We start from the raw sequence: 17,410 nt of genomic DNA on the forward strand, positions 1-17,410 counted from the left end.
CAAATCCCATCATCCCCTGCCAGCATGGCCAATTGGCCATGCTAGCAGGGGCTGATGGGATTTGTAGTCCATGAACATCTGGAGTGCCACAAGTTGCAGACCCCTGTAGACACACTTGGTGGCTTCTCCCCTTCCCCTTGTCTGATTCCATGATGGCTGCTGCAGGCAAACAGCAGGCAGACAAAAAGCCACCATGATAACAAGTTCTACCCAAACACTTACTGATTGGTTCCCCACCCTGGAACATGGACAGTATATACCGCACACATTCCCTTCTCACTGGACGCAGTGTGTAACAGACTTCCCCCTGGGATACACCTCTGAAGATGCCAGCCACAGATGCAGGTGAAACGTGAGGAACAAGATCCACCAGACCACGGCCACACAGCCCGGAAAGCCCACCAGAACCACTTTGATGAAGTCCCCCCACCCCCAGGATGAGATGCCCTCGAAGCACAGATGAGTCTATCATTGCCTGCATAGATTTGCACAATCCTTGATGTCTCCTGTTAAAAGGACCAGGTAGCAGATATGGAAGAACTCCATCTGAGACCCGAAAGAGCCACGGCCAGTTTGAGTAGACAGCACCCACGTTGATGAACTGACGGTCTGATTCAGTATAAAACAGCTTCATATTCCAAGAACAACTGCCTCTGGAGATGGAGGTTCTATTTCCACAGCATGGTGAATAGCCATCAGTAAGACGTCTCTTCTTCCATGAATTTGTCTAATGCTACTTTGAAGTCATCTAAGATAGCGGCTGCCCCGTCCTGGGTGGTCCAGGCTAGTCTGATAACATCACACCCCCGAAGCTGAAGTAGGGTCAGCCCTGGGAAGTACTTGGATGGGAGACCACCAAGGGAGTTCAGGGTTGTGGCCTGGAGGCAGGCAATGGCAAACCACCTCTGAATGTCTCTCGCCTTGAAAACCCTCTGGGGTTGCCGTACGTTGGCTGTGACTCGACAGCAGTTTCCACCAAGGTAGAGGTCATCATTCAATCCTGTGGCATGGAGTTCCACAGTTAAGAAGCTGTTGTTGTTGTTGTTACTATTTATTTCTCGCTCATTACAATAGAAGAAAAAGAAGAAGAGTTTGGATTTATATCCCCCCTTTCTCTCCTGCAGGAGACTCAAAGAGGCTTACAATCTCCTTGCCCTTCCCCCCTCACAACAAACACCCTGCGAGGTAGGTGGGGCTGAGAGAGCTCCGAAGAACTGTGACTAGCCCAAGGTCACCCAGCTGGCGTGTGTGGGAGTGCACAGGCTAATCTGAATTCCCCAGATAAGCCTCCACAGCTCAGGTGGCAGAGCTGGGAATCAAACCCGGTTCCTCCAGATTAGATACATGAGCTCTTAACCTCCTCAGGGTGAGCTACAATAAAAAGCCTGATGAAATCCAGTTCTAAACCTCCCACCCCAACAAACTCCAAAAGGGAATGGAGTCTACCAGACACCTCAAGGCAACGCTCCTCCATCCCAGTAGGGGGCATCAGCCAAATGCCCAGGTGAAGAGAAGGCACCAGGCAGACCTCTAGTGGGAAAACATTCCACTGTGCAGGGGCCACTGTGGAAAAGGCCCTGTGGGCTGCCCCCAACCCCCTTCCCTCTAAACGGGGCAGGGCAGCCAGACAGGCCTCCCCCTATGACCTCAGTTTCTGGGCAGGAATATTTGGGGGGATGCACTCTCTCAGGTACCCAGAACTAAAGCTCTTTAGAGTTTTATAGGTTAATACCAGTAGGATGTTGTGTGGTTTCTGGGTTGTATGGCCGTGTTCTAGTGGCATTTTCTCCTGACGTTTCTCCTGCATCTGTGGCTGGCATGTGTTGGAGTGCACAGGTTCTAACGCCTGTTCCGTCCACCATGATGGCGGATTCTGTGGGTGGCTGCCATTTTGTGTTGGTATGTTGGTGGGGGGGATTTTTTGGGGGGGATTCTTGGGTTAAGCAATGTGACTGCCTTACCCGCATGACGGCCACCTATTTTACTGGCTCAGCTCCTGTGCCACTACCAGCAGCGTGACAGGCAAACTGACAAGATGAAGTGGTTGTGGTGGGTTTTCTGGGCTGCGTGGCCATGGTCTGGTGGATCTTGTTCCTAACATTTCGCCTGCATCCGTGGCTGGCATCTTCAGAGGTATATCGCAGAGCAAAGTCTGTTACTCTCTGTGATACACCTCTGAAGATGCCAGCCACAGATGCAGGCGAAACATTAGGAACAAGATCTACCAGACCAAGCCACGCAGCCCGGAAAACCCACCACAACAGTTGAATCTGGCCGTGAAAGCCTTTTACAATGACAAGATGAAGCTTTTCCAGCGGTGCCAGGACAAAGCTTTGCCTGAAGTTTCTTCGCCGAGGCAGGAGAGCCGGCAGACTGCAAAGCCCCAACAGCGGTTTGGAAAGGACAATTTCCCCAAGCCGTGTGATGCTACCTTTGCAGCGATTGCAAAAAATAACTGCAGTGAATGTGCAAAAAAAACAACAACCCCAACCCCAGAACAAAATCAAATGCAAACTACATTTCCCATCTTCCTCTGATTCCTGGTTCGGGTGTGTGGGGTGGGGGAGTACAAGCAATTGGAAGGTTTAAATAGAGCAAGCCAGGAGCAACCAAACCTTTCGCCTTGTCACATTAGCCTCCTCCAGTGCATCCCCATTGGCTCTCTGGGCATTCCTCTGGCACCAGATTGGCTGTTATGATTGGCATAGTCCCCCACCCACCCTCTCCAAGCTTGGTGGGCCTGCAAAGTAAACAGCCATGTGCATTCCTGCTCTATATTTAACACCTGTCGTCTCTGTGGGTAGCTGATCAGGCTCATCACTTTGGAGGGAGGTGGGGTAGGGCCACCCAGATTTCTGGGAGGGGGACTCTGTGGATTACCTGAAGGGTTGTTTTTTTAGAAGGGCGGGGGGAAGAGAATTAAGCTGATTTTTGTTCCGGAGACAGCTTCACCATGCCGGCCTCGCAAAGCCGGTCCAGGGCCAGAGACAGAAACAATGTCTTGAACAGGGCAGAGTTCATGTCGTTGAACCAGCCCCTGAAAGGAAGCCAGGAGCCGAAGGGCTCCGGCCGACGGCAGAACAGCCAACCTGGCCCTGCTCCGGCCCCGAACGAGGGCCCCAAGGAACGGAGGCAATCCCAGCAGCTCCCCGAGGAAGACTGCATGCAGCTGAACCCCTCCTTCAAAGGCATCGCCTTCAACTCCCTGCTGGCGATAGACATCTCCATCTCCAAGCGGCTGGGGGTGTGCGCCAGCAACGCCTCCGCCTGGGGCAATGCCCGCTCCATGATCAGCCTCATTGGATTGACTGGGCATGGGGTGCCCTGGATCGGGGGCACGCTGATCTGCCTGGTGAAGAGCAGCACCCTGGCGGGCCAAGAGGTCCTCATGAACCTGCTGCTGGGTGAGTGGCAAAGCTCCCCCCTCGCCCGCCCCACTTCTCAAAGGCTGGTCCTCTCCCTGCATGGGCTGGGCTGGGCTGGGCTGGGGGCTGGGGGTTGCCTTCCATCCACTGCCCTGCCTCTGCTTCTTTGAACATTGTCTGTTCAAGAGTAGACCAGGAGGCTTTGGGCAAAGGCAAGGACTTATCTGGAAAGTTTGCACATCTTTCCCTTGGCTTCCTAAAGGCCGAACTTCTTGCCACGTGGGTTGGCAGCAGAGTTGCCAGGTTAGGAAATCCCTAGAGATTTTGGGGGTGGAGTCTGGGGAGGGCGGGGTTTGGAAAGGGGAGGGACTTTAACAGGGTCTAATGCTATAGAGCAGTGATGGCGAACCTATGGCACGGGTGCCAGAGGTGGCACTCAGAGCCCTCTCTGTGGGCACGCACAAACAGAGTGCCCCCCCCCCCACATCTAGGCTGGCCTAGGCCGCTGGGCTCGATTATTAGCATTAAACCTAAGACCAAATTTTGGGGAAGCAGTGTAGGTAATCCCATTAAGCACTGTTAAACCCCACTGATTTTCATGCAAAGAACAAAAGTGCAATCCTTTATCTGGGAGTAAGCTTGGTTCCTGGCAATGGGGCTTGCTTCTGAGTAAACCCTTCTAGGGTCGTGATTCACCGGTTGGAAGAGATGCACAGTTGCTTCAAAGCAAAGCCACTGACTACCACCAAGCTTACTCCTGAGTAACGCATGCCTCAGAGCCAACCGTTTTTTCTAAACTAAAACCTCAGTATTCAGGTTAAATTGCCGTGTTGGCACATTGCAATAAATAAGTGGGTTTTGGGTTGCAGTTTGGGCACTCGGTCTCGAAAAGGTTCGCCATCACTGCTATAGAGGCCACCGTCCAAAGCAGCCATTTTCTCCAAGGGGGTGGATCTCTGTAGTCTGAAGTCTCTGCAGTCTGTCATTCTGGGAGGTCTCCAGGGCCAATTTGGAGGCCAGCAACCCTAGTGGGCAGATTTCCTTCCTATCCTCTTCCCTGCATGTGCTTCCTTTGACACCTAATCTGTCTAACAGTAGGCCAGAAAGTTCTGGATAAAGATAGATGTAACAGTGTAAAGTTTCTTTTGGGGTCAGAAGTGTGGATTGAAATATCTTCAGGCATGCTGATGGTGAAGACAGACCACTTCTACTGGGAGTTTATTTTCTATGTGGCTGCCGTGAGTGCAGAGGCAGTTGCATTAAATTGTCCGCAAAGGTTTTCCCCCTGCATTTTCCTTGCTTCAACCTGGCTTAAAAAACAACAACAACAACAACAACAGTAAAAGCTAGACCACAATAATGCTATAATGTTCCATCACAATAATGTATAACTTCTCACATCTCACATCTCCAGCTTTCAAGGCATTTGTTAAAGTCTCTAGCCCTTTTTGTTACAGAGCTATAATGGGAATGTGGAGGCTGTGCACTGTCCCTTTAAAAAAAAGAAGAGGGTAATGATAGTTCCCTGTGCAAGCATTGGGTCATTATTGAGCCATGAGATTGTTTACTAGGCAGACTATGATTACATGGTGGTTTGCCATTGCCTTTCCTCCTCAGCAGAAAGGGCTAGAGACTTAACCCCCCCCCCCAAAAAAAAGGTAAGTGAGAAGCCAGCAAAGTACCAATTCTTCCCAGCCCCCCTTCCCTGATTGCCAAGCAGCTCCTCCTTAGGGCCACCCATGTTTTTTGTAAATCAAAAGTCTGCAATTGCCATTTGGTGGTGGATAACACAAATTGTGCGTAAGGTTCTTTCTCAGAGAACATCTCCTATAAAAGAATCCTAAGGAACAGGGATCTAAGACAAGAGGTCAGACCACCCCATATAGATGAGAGGGTGCCAGACCAGAGTGACAGATGGTCTGATCCAACAGAGCACGGCAATTAGCAATTGGGAAGTTTTCCAGGGGCCTGTGCCCCTGCCGTCTTTCACAGTTAGCCTTCCCCATCCCCATTAAGGATCCACAGACATACGCACACCACAGACACTCAGAAGTCTGAGTTTTGCATCTTTCGGGAGCACTGGGGGACCGAGGGTTGCTAGCCTTAACATGCGGCCTGGAGCTCTCCTAGAATTACAGCTCATTTCCAGCCTACAGAAGTCAGTTCCATGAAGAAAACGGCTGTCTTGGAAGCGGGCCCCTATCATATGGAAAGGAAGAAGAGTTTGGATTTGCACCCCGCTTTTCTTTTCTGTAAGGAGTCTCAAAGCAGCTTACGAAGTTCTTCCCCTTCTCTTCCCACAACAGACACTTTGAGGGGTAGGTGAGGCTGAGAGAGTTCTGAGAGAACTGTGTCTAGCTCAAGGTCACCCAGCAGCAGAGGCGTGGGGGGAATGGCGCCCGGGGCAAAATGGTACCCGTGCCCCACCCCCACAACCCCCCCACCCCCCGCTCCCCATGCCCCCTGCACCCCGCCCACTTATCTTAGTTCAGCCGGCTGAAAAAAGAGCTCTTTGCAGCCGGCTGAAAACCTTCTGCTGGGCCTGGCAGGGCGGGGTGAGGGGTGATTCTCCACCCCCATGTGACTCACCATGGGGCGCCCAGGGCTTTTGTCCCCAGATGTCCCCATGATCGCTACGCCGCCGCCCAGCAGGCATCCTGTGCAGGAGTGGGGAAGCAAACCCTGTTCTCCAGATAAGAGCCGCTCTTGTGGAGGATTCGGAATCAAACTTAGAGTCCACCACTCTTAACCACTACAGCACACTGTCTATGGCCGTGGTGGCGAACCTTTGGCACTCCAGATGTTATGGACTACAATTCCCATCAGCCCCTGCCAGCATGGCCACTTGGACTACAATTCCCATCAGCCCCATGCCAGCATGGCCAATTGGACTACAATTCCCATCAGCCCCTGCCAGCATGGCCACTTGGACTACAATTCCCATCAGCCCCATGCCAGCATGGCCAATTGGACTACAATTCCCATCAGCCCCATGCCAGCATGGCCAATTGGACTACAATTCCCATCAGCCCCATGCCAGCATGGCCAATTGGACTACAAGTTCCATCAGCCCTATGCCAGCATGGCCAATTGGACTACAATTCCCATCAGCCCCTGCCAGCATGGCCAATTGGACTACAATTCCCATCAGCCCCATACCAGCCCAGGGGCTGATGGGAATTGTAGTCCATAACATCTGGAGTGCCAAAGGTTCGCCACCACTGGTCTATGGCATTATATCCTGCTGAGGTTCTTCCCCTCCCCGCCAACTCTACTCTTCCCTGGCTCCAGGAATCAATACTCCAGGAATTTCCTAACCAGGAATTCGCAACCCTCGAGACACCCTGTTCCTTTGGACTGGGCCTTTGGGACTCACCCCCTGCCACAAGCGATCCTCTGCCTACTTAACCCTGAGCTTGTGGTTGTATGCTAACTCATGCACACTTCTTGCAGAGTCCACCTGAGATAATTGAGCATTTGCAGGGGAAAAAAATACAAGGAATGTCCTTTCTGTGGCTATGTTGTGCTTGTCACGGTGATTATGGGTCATAAGATGACCCAAACAGATTTTTGATCCAAACAGGTGAGGGAAAAAAGATGAGGAACACATTCACATGGTTTTGAGGAAGTTTTGTTTCACTGTGTCTGATCAAGATGCACATGGGAAAAAATTATACTATAGGATAGTAGTTAATGATCCAGTTTGTAGAGTTTCTCTCAGCCCAACCTACGGCTGAACTAGTTACTTCAAGAGAGGACTTTAATGGGGATTTGATGAATTGAAAGGGAGATTAGAGGAATTTATGGAAACTGATGGACAGATTACTAAAGGAAACCTCCATGTTCAGGAGCAGCAAGCCTCTGAATCCCAGCGCCAGGAGTCAACTTTGAGGGAAGGCCTTGGCCTCTATGCTCTGGTGTTGGCTCTTCAAAGCAATTAGTTTGCCTCTGATTGAAACAGGAAGCTGTACTACATGGGTCTCTGGTTTGATCCAGCAAGATTCTTCTTATCATCTAATGGGCATAGGGCAGTGGTGGCAAACCTTTGGCACTCCAGATGTTATGGACTACAATTCCCATCAGCCCCTGCCAGCATGGGCAATTGACCATGCTGGCAGGGGCTGATGGGAATTGTAGTCCATAACATCTGGAGTGCCAAAGGTTCGCCATCACGGGAGTAGGGGATTATTATGGCTGTGTTCCTTCTGAAGAGAAATGAGACCCCTGAGTCTGTGTGGGAGAGAATCCATTGTCACCCTGGCCGGAGAATTTGGATGCTACACACTCCCTGCACTCCCTTGGTGGACCCCCATCTAAATGCTGACCAAATCTGAGATTTGACAAGATTGGGCTAATCATCCAGGTCTAAGCAGGTAGAGCTATAAAACAATTATTAATCTTTGTTCTGATTAGGCATCAAATATAGTAAATTTCTCAACTATGGCCCTTTCTGCAAAAAATCATCTAAAAAGCCTGTAATATGTTTTTGATCTTCCACTTTACCATGATGTTTGTATGCACTCACCCCCTCGACACGATTCCTGAAGGGTTTTCTGCCTTTCTTTTGAGTTATTTGTGAAATCAGGGCTTCCTAGCTGATTCCGTGTCATTGATGCTTTGAAGATTTTACCTCCCACCTTCTTGCAAAATAGAAACATACCGAAATGACAAAAATAAGCAAGCGGGGGGGGGGGGGAATGGAGTGAGCCCAGGGACATGATAAAATGGCACCGAGGAGAAAGCACACAGAGGTGTGAAAAATGGCAGCAGGAAAGATAAAATGTAGTACATAGGATTGTACAGCAAGGGAAGACGTCTTGACAACGTTTCAGACCAAAGCATCATTTTAAAAGGGGATTCGTTTAAAACATTTTGAGGCTGGAAGTAAAACATTTTTGGAACCAAAAAGCGGGGGGTGGGGGGGGGGAACAATGTGGAACTCCCAGTGGTGGGATCCAAAAATTTTAGTAACAGGTTCCCATGGTGGTGAGATTCAAACTGTGGCATAGCGCCAATGGGCCTGGGCGGGGCACAATGGGGGCATGGCCGGGCATTCTGGGGGCGGGGCATTCCTGGGCGGGGCTGTGGCAAGGACGCAGCCACTGCGCCGGTCCTTGGGCGGGAAACGAATGCACGCAGGCGCAGACTGCCACGCACGCCGGTGCACCTCCTGCTAGACTGCTTCAAGCTCTGCGCGCTACTGCTGAGAGGAGGGGCGTAACTAAGGCAAAAATCACGTGGCAAAATCACCAATTAGTAACCCCCTCTCGGCACACACAAATAATTAGTCACCTACTCTCGGGAACCTGTGAGAACCTGCTGGATCCCACCTCTGGGAACTCCATAGAGGAAACATTTTATTTCCTGCCTCTAAACCTTTTTAAAGGTTTGTGCCGAAAGGGTCCACATATTACCCAAATATGTATGATCTTCCTCTGCATGAAGTGTGTCAAAATGGCTACCAGCATTTGGGTGCTGTGTGGTTTCCGGGCTGTGTGGTTTCTGGGCTGTACGACGACGCTACCAGCATTCTTCAGCAACTTCTCCCCAGGGGTTCAATCACGTTGTGCCAAGGGTCTCGTCACAGTGGTGCCACCCAAGCACAAGAACAGCAAGGATGCAAAGTGGGGTGTCCTTGATGGCTGCTGCCCCTCAGTTGACGAGCCACATTGCATGCCTGAATACATTTTGAAAGCAATGCATTCCTTGCCTCTTTGGTCCCTTCCGCACGTGCAGAATAACACACTTGCAATCCACTTTCCACGCACTTTGCAGCTGGATTTTACTGTGGGAAATAGCAAAAATTATTTTTAGCAAGCCTTCATTGGCATAGACAACAGTACAACAATAATAAAAACGGATTAAAAAGCATATACAATACAGGAAATAAATATTAGGTCGAAGGAAATCTACTGGCGTTTAGTAATTTCCAGGAGAAAGTCTGCCACCATCATACAGAGAGAAGGATCAGTGTTGTCCAACAAGTAGTGTAATCTAATTAAATCAGGGAGATGGGGTAAATGTAAAGGAGTAAGATTCACATACTTGGATCTGATTTCCTTGAATCCGAGACAGTGTAGTAATTGGTGGGCCAGAGATTCAACTGAGCCATCGTTACATGGGCACAATCTTTTAGCCTTTTCTTGCTTATTAAATCTGCCATGTAACAAGGCAGAAGGCGAAATAGCAAAATCCACTTTCAAACAAATTGTGAAAGTGGACTGAATGTGCATTATTCTGCCTGTGCGGAAGGGGCCAAAGGCTGTTGTTTAGGGATCAGAATCTATAAATCATGCATTCTGGCAGATTGAGGGTCCAGAAGCAGCATGCAAGAAAGCTACCAGCATGGATCCCGGAAGCATTGGAAGACAGTCATCATATGGCATGCCCCCCCCCCCCCGCAAACCCAAATGCCTCTATCATGCTGTATCTCCAATTCCTCAGTGCCAAAAGAGGACTGGGAACTAGGGTTCCCCAGATCGCCCCACTGCTTCCCAGAAGACAGCGATCGGTGGGGAGCAGACGCTGTGTACACTGTCTTGAGCTTGCTGGAAGAACAGTGGGATGGAGATAATGAAACCAACGGATTTCAGATGCCACCATCCACTCTGGAGTTTTGGGAGGGATGCTGTGGACGAACTGTTTGGTCCCCCACCTCCTTAACACTCTTGTGATCCCAGCTGTGAGATTTGTTACAGGAGGTGCCATCCCGAGTGTGTAAAATTGCATTATCATTGGATTTTTGTCAATGCAAACCATAACTTTCAAGCTGAGCTGGGTCATGCATCAGTGGGGGTGGGCGGGAGCGGGGGGGGGGGTGTTGCTGCCCAGGAGCATGGTGGCAATCCAGGACAAAGTGACCTGGGATGCAACCTGATACCGAAGCGCTTGTGTCGCCACCTGACTGCAGCAGGCAGGCAGCCCTGACCTGGGGTGAACTCTCAATGCAGGAGGAAAAGTATATCCATCACTTTGCCAGCAGGACTTTGCACGCGTGGGGAGAGGGGGGGAGGCCACGCGGGGGCTATCAAGGGGATGAAAGTCAAGCGGCCTGGCCTCCTCGTTGTGGAATGAATAGTCTAGATCACAGCATTCAGCCGTGGTTGCCAGTCTCCAGGTGTGGCCTGGAGATCTCCTGGAAGGACAACTGATCTCCAGATGATGGAGAAAATGGCCTCACTGGCAGATAGATTCTATGGCCAGGGGAGGCCTCCCCCTTTCACAAGCCCAGCTCTTCTCAGGCTCCACCCCCACAACCCCCCTTCCCTACACTAACCCTCCCCTTCCCAGGTTCCACCTCCCAATCCAGGTGTTTTCCAACCCTTCCACCTTCCCAGGTTCCACCTCCCAATCCAGGTGTTTTCCAACCCTTCCACCTTCCCAGGTTCCACCTCCCAATCCAGGTGTTTTCCAACCCTTCCACCTTCCCAGGTTCCACCTCCCAATCCAGGTGTTTTCCAACCCTTCCACCTTCCCAGGTTCCACCTCCCAATCCAGGTGTTTTCCAACCCTTCCACCTTCCCAGGTTCTACCTCCCAATCCAGGTGTTTTCCAACCCTTCCACCTTCCCAGGTTCCCCCTCCCAATCCAGGTGTTTTCCAACCCTTCCACCTTCCCAGGTTCCACCTCCCAATCCAGGTGTTTTCCAACCCTTCCACCTGAGTGTTGGCAAGGGCCCCCCTGCAACAGCGGGTGTGGCTTCGGAGAAGGGCACATGGCAGCGGTCTCCTCGGTGGGGCAGATTGAGGGAATCGATGGCAGAGACCCCCCCGCAACGAGTGCATGGCTCACTACAGCAGCAGGTACAAGCACAAGCGCAGGCAGGTAATGGTGGGAACATCCCACTAAATTGTGTGGTACAGAACCAAGCGGCGGGGAACTGGTGGCAGAAGTTTCCCTCAGTTTGGACTAGGGCTATCAGAAATGGCGGATATGGGCTTTCTTGAACTGACTCGTGCTGCCTGCAGCCAAGGAACGTTATCGACCCTTTGTTGTGACTGTGACCCACAACAGACCAGTTGACAATGGATCAAGCAGCAGGGGTTGGTGGCAGAAACCCCCAGTAGACTGGTGGAGGGAAGGAGAGACACTGAGAGATACTGGCCCTTTCAATCTGGGCTTAACTTCGCTATCCCTTCCTCACCATTGCTTATTTAACTACCCTATTTCCCTGAAAATAAGACATCCCCTGAAAATAAGACGTAGTAGAGGTGCTAAAGTGCTAAATATAAAGCATCCCCTGAAAGTTTTTGTTTGGAAGCATGCCCGTCGAACAGAACACCAGAGCATGCAACTGTGGAGCGGAAAAATAAGACATCCCCTAAAAATAACATATAGCGCATTTTTGGGAGCAAAAATTAATATAAGACACTGTCTTATTTTCGGGGAAAGATGGTATTAGGAATGTGGGCTGCTAGGTGTAATAGTTTTCTGTATACTGTTAGTTAGTTAGCTTCCTTGTATACTGTTAAGGAATGTAGTTAGTGTTGTTTTTTTCCTGTATACTGTCAGAGTGGGTAGGTTGGTCAGGTGTAACCAGTTCCTTTGTTGGAGTGATGAGGTAATACTGCTAGGTTATTCTTGCAGCAGTTATAGTTAGAATAGAGAAGTTTTAGGTTAATGCTGTACAGCGATATAGTGTTATGTATTGATACGTTGTTAGTGTGTATTGGTATTGATTTATTGTTAATGTATTGATATTGTCCAAGTATTGATATTTTGATATGTTAATGATTTGTTAATGTACTGTTGATTTATTGCTGTTGTATGGATTTAGAATGGATATTTTTTGGTATGTTTTGTTAGTGCTGATGTTATTGGTTTAGCAAATTGGTAGGTCTGATATGTTTTAAGTCGCCATCTGTAAGATTACAGAGGAACCTCGGTTTTCATTGCCTTCGGTTTTCATCCATTTCAGTTTTCATCGATTTTTTCAGTGAAAAATTTGTCTCGGTTTTCATCGATTTGCCTCGGTTTTCATCGATTTGCAGTAAGGTGCAGGGGGTTGTGGAAAAAAATCACCCGGACAAGGCTGTTGCAGGCTGTGTCTGCAACTTGTTTAATGACAATGTCTTGCCCCATTTCAGACAAATCTTAAAGAGGCATCAGAAACAGACCTCTTTGGACAGCTTTCTGATGCAACATTGGTCCACTGGCTCTGAAGCTGGTCCTAGTGTTATTGTTTGTTTCTGTTTTCAGCATTAAACACTATGTTTATTCATCAAAAATGTGTTTTGGGTATGTTTTTTGGAGTGCCTAGAACAGATTCATTGGACTTACATTGATTCCTATGGAAAAGTTTGCCTACGTTTTCATCCGCTTCGGTTTTCATTGATTCTTTTCGGATGGATTACCGATGAAAACCGAGGTTCCACTGTATCTTTATTATTAGATTTATGGGGGAATAATTAGGACTAATAAAAGGAAACATTTCTTCACACAACGTGTGATTGGTGTTTGGAATATGCTGCCACAGGAGGTGGTGATGGCCACTAACCTGGATAGCTTTAAAAAGGGCTTGGACAGATTTATGGAGGAGAAGTCGATCTATAGCTACCAATCTTGATCCTCCTTGATCTGAGATTGCAAATGCCTTAGCAGACCAGGTGCTCGGGAGCAGCAGCAGCAGAAGGCCATTGCTTTCACATCCTGCACGTGAGCTCCCGAAGGCACCTGGTGGGCCACTGCGAGTAGCAGAGTGCTGGACTAGATGGACTCTGGTCTGATCCAGCTGGCTAGTTCTTATGTTCTTATGTATTTTATTAGTATTATTCCATTATAATGTATCCTGTTTTGTGATGTGGTTAGCCACCCTGAGCCCTGTGGGGATAGAGCGGGGGTATAAATTGAAGTACAAATACAAATATATAATACAAAATAGGGACATACAGAGCATACAAGAGCCAGACATGGGTATGGCTGGATATTCAAGGAGTCAGTTTAAATCCTGTATTATGCCCCTGATTGGATTTGATGGCACACTGAAGCCCGGGGGCAAAGGAATGCAGATTTTCCACACCTGGCTTGGCCCCATTCTGATTCCGACATGCCAGGCAGAATTTCTGATGCAGTCACTGGGCCAGGAGCCAACCTCTGGCTCAGCCTTTGTTCAGCCTTTGCAGCTTGGCTGCTGAAACAGGATAGAATTAAGAAATAGTAAATGCTTGAATGTCTGCAGCCTACAGCCTGCAGGTGCAGGAAGGTGGAAGTGGAAAGCTGGCGGAAGTGCTCTTGCAACGTCTTCTTGCAAAGCCTTCTCCTTGCAAAGATCAGAACTTATTTTTTAAAAGGATTCAGATTGCAAAGCACGGTCTCCGTTGGTCAACCAAGTTTACATGCTACAGGTTAGCATAGGAGTCAAGACAATGCATTGCATATTTATTTTGATTTTATTTCATTTAAAATCCTGCCATCCCCAGCCAAAGTCGGGTTCAGGGCTGCTAACATACGTATTTAATCACATTAGAACAAGATTCCAATTAAGACATTCAGCATCGTAATTTCCCAATGGCGATTTATTCAGCTGACATATTCAGCATATCGCCTTTGCCACGACCTCACCCAATCGCCTCAGGCAAGCCTGCCCACTCTGTCGGTCACTTGTATTACAGGAATAGTAATACTGGCCTACCTTACAGAACTGTCGCAAGGTTTTCTGCAAAATTTAATGTGAAAAGCTCCAAGAATTCCTCCTGAAAGCCCTCAAACAGATAACATTTCTACATTCTCAGATAACTACTTAGCAAATGTAGCAAAACATTTGTTTGTAAATCAAACAACAACATGCCTCCAATTTTAATGTGACGCATGTTCATTGCCCTTCAGGACAATTAAGCATTGGCCAAAGAGGGAAAATAGGAGTGAGGGGGAATTAGCCCCTTTAACAGCTTATAATATCTCAGGAGGGCAGATCAAGGCAGGAAGCTACGCACCACAGAGCATGTATCTCTCAGCCTTTGTTCTCTAAGGGCTCTGACTACATTGAAGCAAAATGGAAGTCTGGTTGGGGAATGAGAATGTCTCTGTTCAGCCCACCTGTCCTTCCACGCGTTGAACGTAGAACTGGACCCAAAACAATGACAAAGTTGGCGTAGTGGTTAAGAGCAGGTGCATTCTAATCTGGAGGAACTGGGTTTGATTCCCCGATCTGCCGCCTGAGCTGTGGAGGCTTATCTGGGGAATTCAGATTAGGCTGTGCACTCCCACACACGCCAGCAGGGTGACCTTGGGCTAGTCACAGCTTTTCGGAGCTCTCTCAGCCCCACCTACCTCACAGGGTGTTTGTTGGGGGGGGGGAAAGGAGATTGCAAGCCCCTTTGAGTCTTCTCACAGGAGAGAAAGGGGGGATATAAATCCAAACTATATCTATATCTATAGATAGATAGATAGATAGATAGATAGATAGAGAGAGAGAGAGAGAGAGAGAGAGAGAGAGAGAGAGAGAGAGAGAGAGATGTATGTATGTATGTATGTATGTATGTATGTATGTATGTATGTATGTATGTATATAATCAATAACTTCAATGATATATTGTATATTAGCTTGATAAGAGTTTTAAAGGGAAACAAGAAGATGATTAATTACTTTATGAAAAATGATAATAATTTGTTAATACAACTTTTGTTACGTGAGAAAAGGAGCAGAAAGTCATAAAAGGAAGTATTTTTCACTGTTTGTAACATATTGTATTGGTGTTTTATATGTATTTTATGTACTCTTGTCTTGAAAACCTTGTGTGGTTATGTTGGCTGTGACTAGTTGGCACTGATTTTCCACGACCGCCATATATCTAATTCTGAACCTGGATCCAGAGTGTGGACCAGCAAATCTGCCCAGTGGGACCAGGTACAGAAGAAGATGTTGCTACAAATCTGGGAGAACCCTGGGCTTGCAAAAAAAAAAAATCTGAAGAGGGCAAGGAAGGAAACCTGGGGGCCTGTTTAGGAAACCAGCAACATTTCGCCTTGGAGAGAACTCTAAAATACTTTTTCCCCATATGAAAAGCGTAGGATAGAAGAGCATATCATTTATTTCTCTTGCTTTAGAGCACAGGTGTCCAACATGTGGCCCTCCAGATCTTACGGACTACAGATCCCATCATCCCCTGCCAGCATGATGCTGGCAGGGGATGATGGGGACTGTAGTCCATAACATCTGGAGGGCCACGAGTTTGACACCTATGCTTTAGAGAGTCATCAGCGCCTCTGTGACATCATCAACCATTCCAGCAAATCCCTGTCCTCATTTTATACCGATTTGCATGCCCAGTAACCAGCATGCCTAAAGTTTGGCAATCTTTAAGAGCCCTGGAAAATAACGATTAAGAATTACAGGCATACAAAAACAAGCAACAAGCAGCACTTGCCCTCCCAGCTGTGTATTCCTACCATTCGGGTGGGTGTTTTTATGAGGTGATAATGATATAGTACCCACCCCTTTCATTGGCGCTTGCGACAATTGGCACAAAAACACAACTGGTTCTTTTAAAATAATAATACACTAATTTTCAAGAGGTGCGTAAATGAGCATAAGAATTGTTATTACACTTCTCCCATGGTGAGCTGCCTGTTTCTTTTTTAAATAGCTTGTGGATTGCATAGATCCGGGGTCTGCAACCGGTGGCTCTCCAGATGTTCATGGACTACAATTGGCCATGCTGGCAGGGGCTGATGGGAATTGTAGTCCATGAACATCTGAAGAGCCACAGGTTGCAGACCCCTGGCATAGATACTCTGCACTGAAGGGGGGGGGTGTCTAATTGGCCTATGATAACTTCTCCCTTATTGACTCTTGATTTAACTTGTCATTCTGCAACAGTGGTGAGGCCACAAAAGCCCCCTCCCAGTGGAACTTTGCACATGCACAGTGTCTCGTTTCAACTGGACTGTTCCCAGTGCGAAGCATCCACATGTACCCCAAAGCAGCTCTGCATGCGTAGCCTTTCTCACACAAGACACTGTGCATGTACAAAGTTTCACAGGGAGGGTGCTTTCGCCACATCTTGATCACTCCTTATTGCTGTAAATACATGATGCTAGGACGAAAGGCACAGTTTCCAGCTCCAGGTTGGGAAATACTTGGAAATTTGAGGGTGAAACTTGGGGAGGACAGGGTTTGGGGCACGGAGGGAGCTCAGCAGGGAGGGGATGCCGTCACTCAAGTCTGTGGTCTGGAGAGTACCGTATATACTCATGTATAAGTCTACTTTTTCAGCACATTTTTTGTGCTGAAAAAAGCCCCCCTTGACTTATACGCAAGTGAATGGGTGGAGAGCGGGTAGGGGGAACGGGTGGTGAGCAAAAAAAGGCTGGGAGCTGAGGGTGTTTTTCTGCACCTGCTCCCTGCTGTGTGGACACAAAGGCAGCTCCCAGGTAAGCCTTGGGCTGTTGCTTCGCTGCACTACAGGTGGCCAGTAGCTTCATTCACAGTGAATATTCAGTGAATAGGTGTGAATATTAAATTTATATGTTACAGAATTTTTGTTCAGACCTGGAAGCTCCATGAATGCTAGGGAGCCATACTCATTGGGAAATCCGCACACTTGGAGCCCATGGTGGCAGGAATCCCCACCCCCCTCACACAGGGTGCCCTGGGGTGCAGCCACTGCCAGCACCATTCTTGACCCCCACCCAGTGTTTTTGGAAAGCAGGTGGGACTTCTGTCCAGCTGAGCTTGCAGACCTGCAAAAAAGACTTGCTTTGGGGCAGTGGCTGCCATCACCACGCAAGCATCTTCACTGTGTAATGATAATAAGAAGAAGAGTTTGGATTTATATCCCCCTTTCTCTCCTATAGGAGACTCAAGGGGGCTTACAATCTCCTTGCCCATCCCCCCTCACAACGAACACCCTGTGAGGTAGGTGGGGCTACGAGAGCTCAGAAGAACTGTGACTAGCCCAAGGTCACCCAGCTGGCGTGTGTGGGAGTGCACAGGCTAATCTGAATTCCCCAGATAAGCCTCCACAGCTCAAGCGGCAGAGCGGGGAATCAAACCCGGTTCCTCCAGATCAGAGGGCACCTGCTCTTAACCTCCTACGCACTTCTGC

General features: G+C 48.6%; 1 protein-coding gene across 1 annotated transcript in view; it reads left to right on the plus strand.

Moving 5' to 3' along the window:
- The first annotated feature begins 2,783 nt into the window (after nt 1-2,783).
- The window catches only part of PLPP7 (phospholipid phosphatase 7 (inactive)), a 29,300-nt gene continuing 14,673 nt past the window's right edge, over nt 2,784-17,410 (plus strand). The window contains exon 1 of the mRNA XM_048511983.1: nt 2,784-3,404. Coding sequence (XP_048367940.1) covers nt 2,954-3,404 — 451 coding nt within the window. The 5' untranslated portion in view covers nt 2,784-2,953. The remainder of the gene's footprint in view (nt 3,405-17,410) is intronic.

Source organism: Sphaerodactylus townsendi, linkage group LG12 (assembly GCF_021028975.2).
Source record: "Sphaerodactylus townsendi isolate TG3544 linkage group LG12, MPM_Stown_v2.3, whole genome shotgun sequence".
Classification (NCBI taxonomy): Eukaryota; Metazoa; Chordata; class Lepidosauria; order Squamata; family Sphaerodactylidae; genus Sphaerodactylus; species Sphaerodactylus townsendi.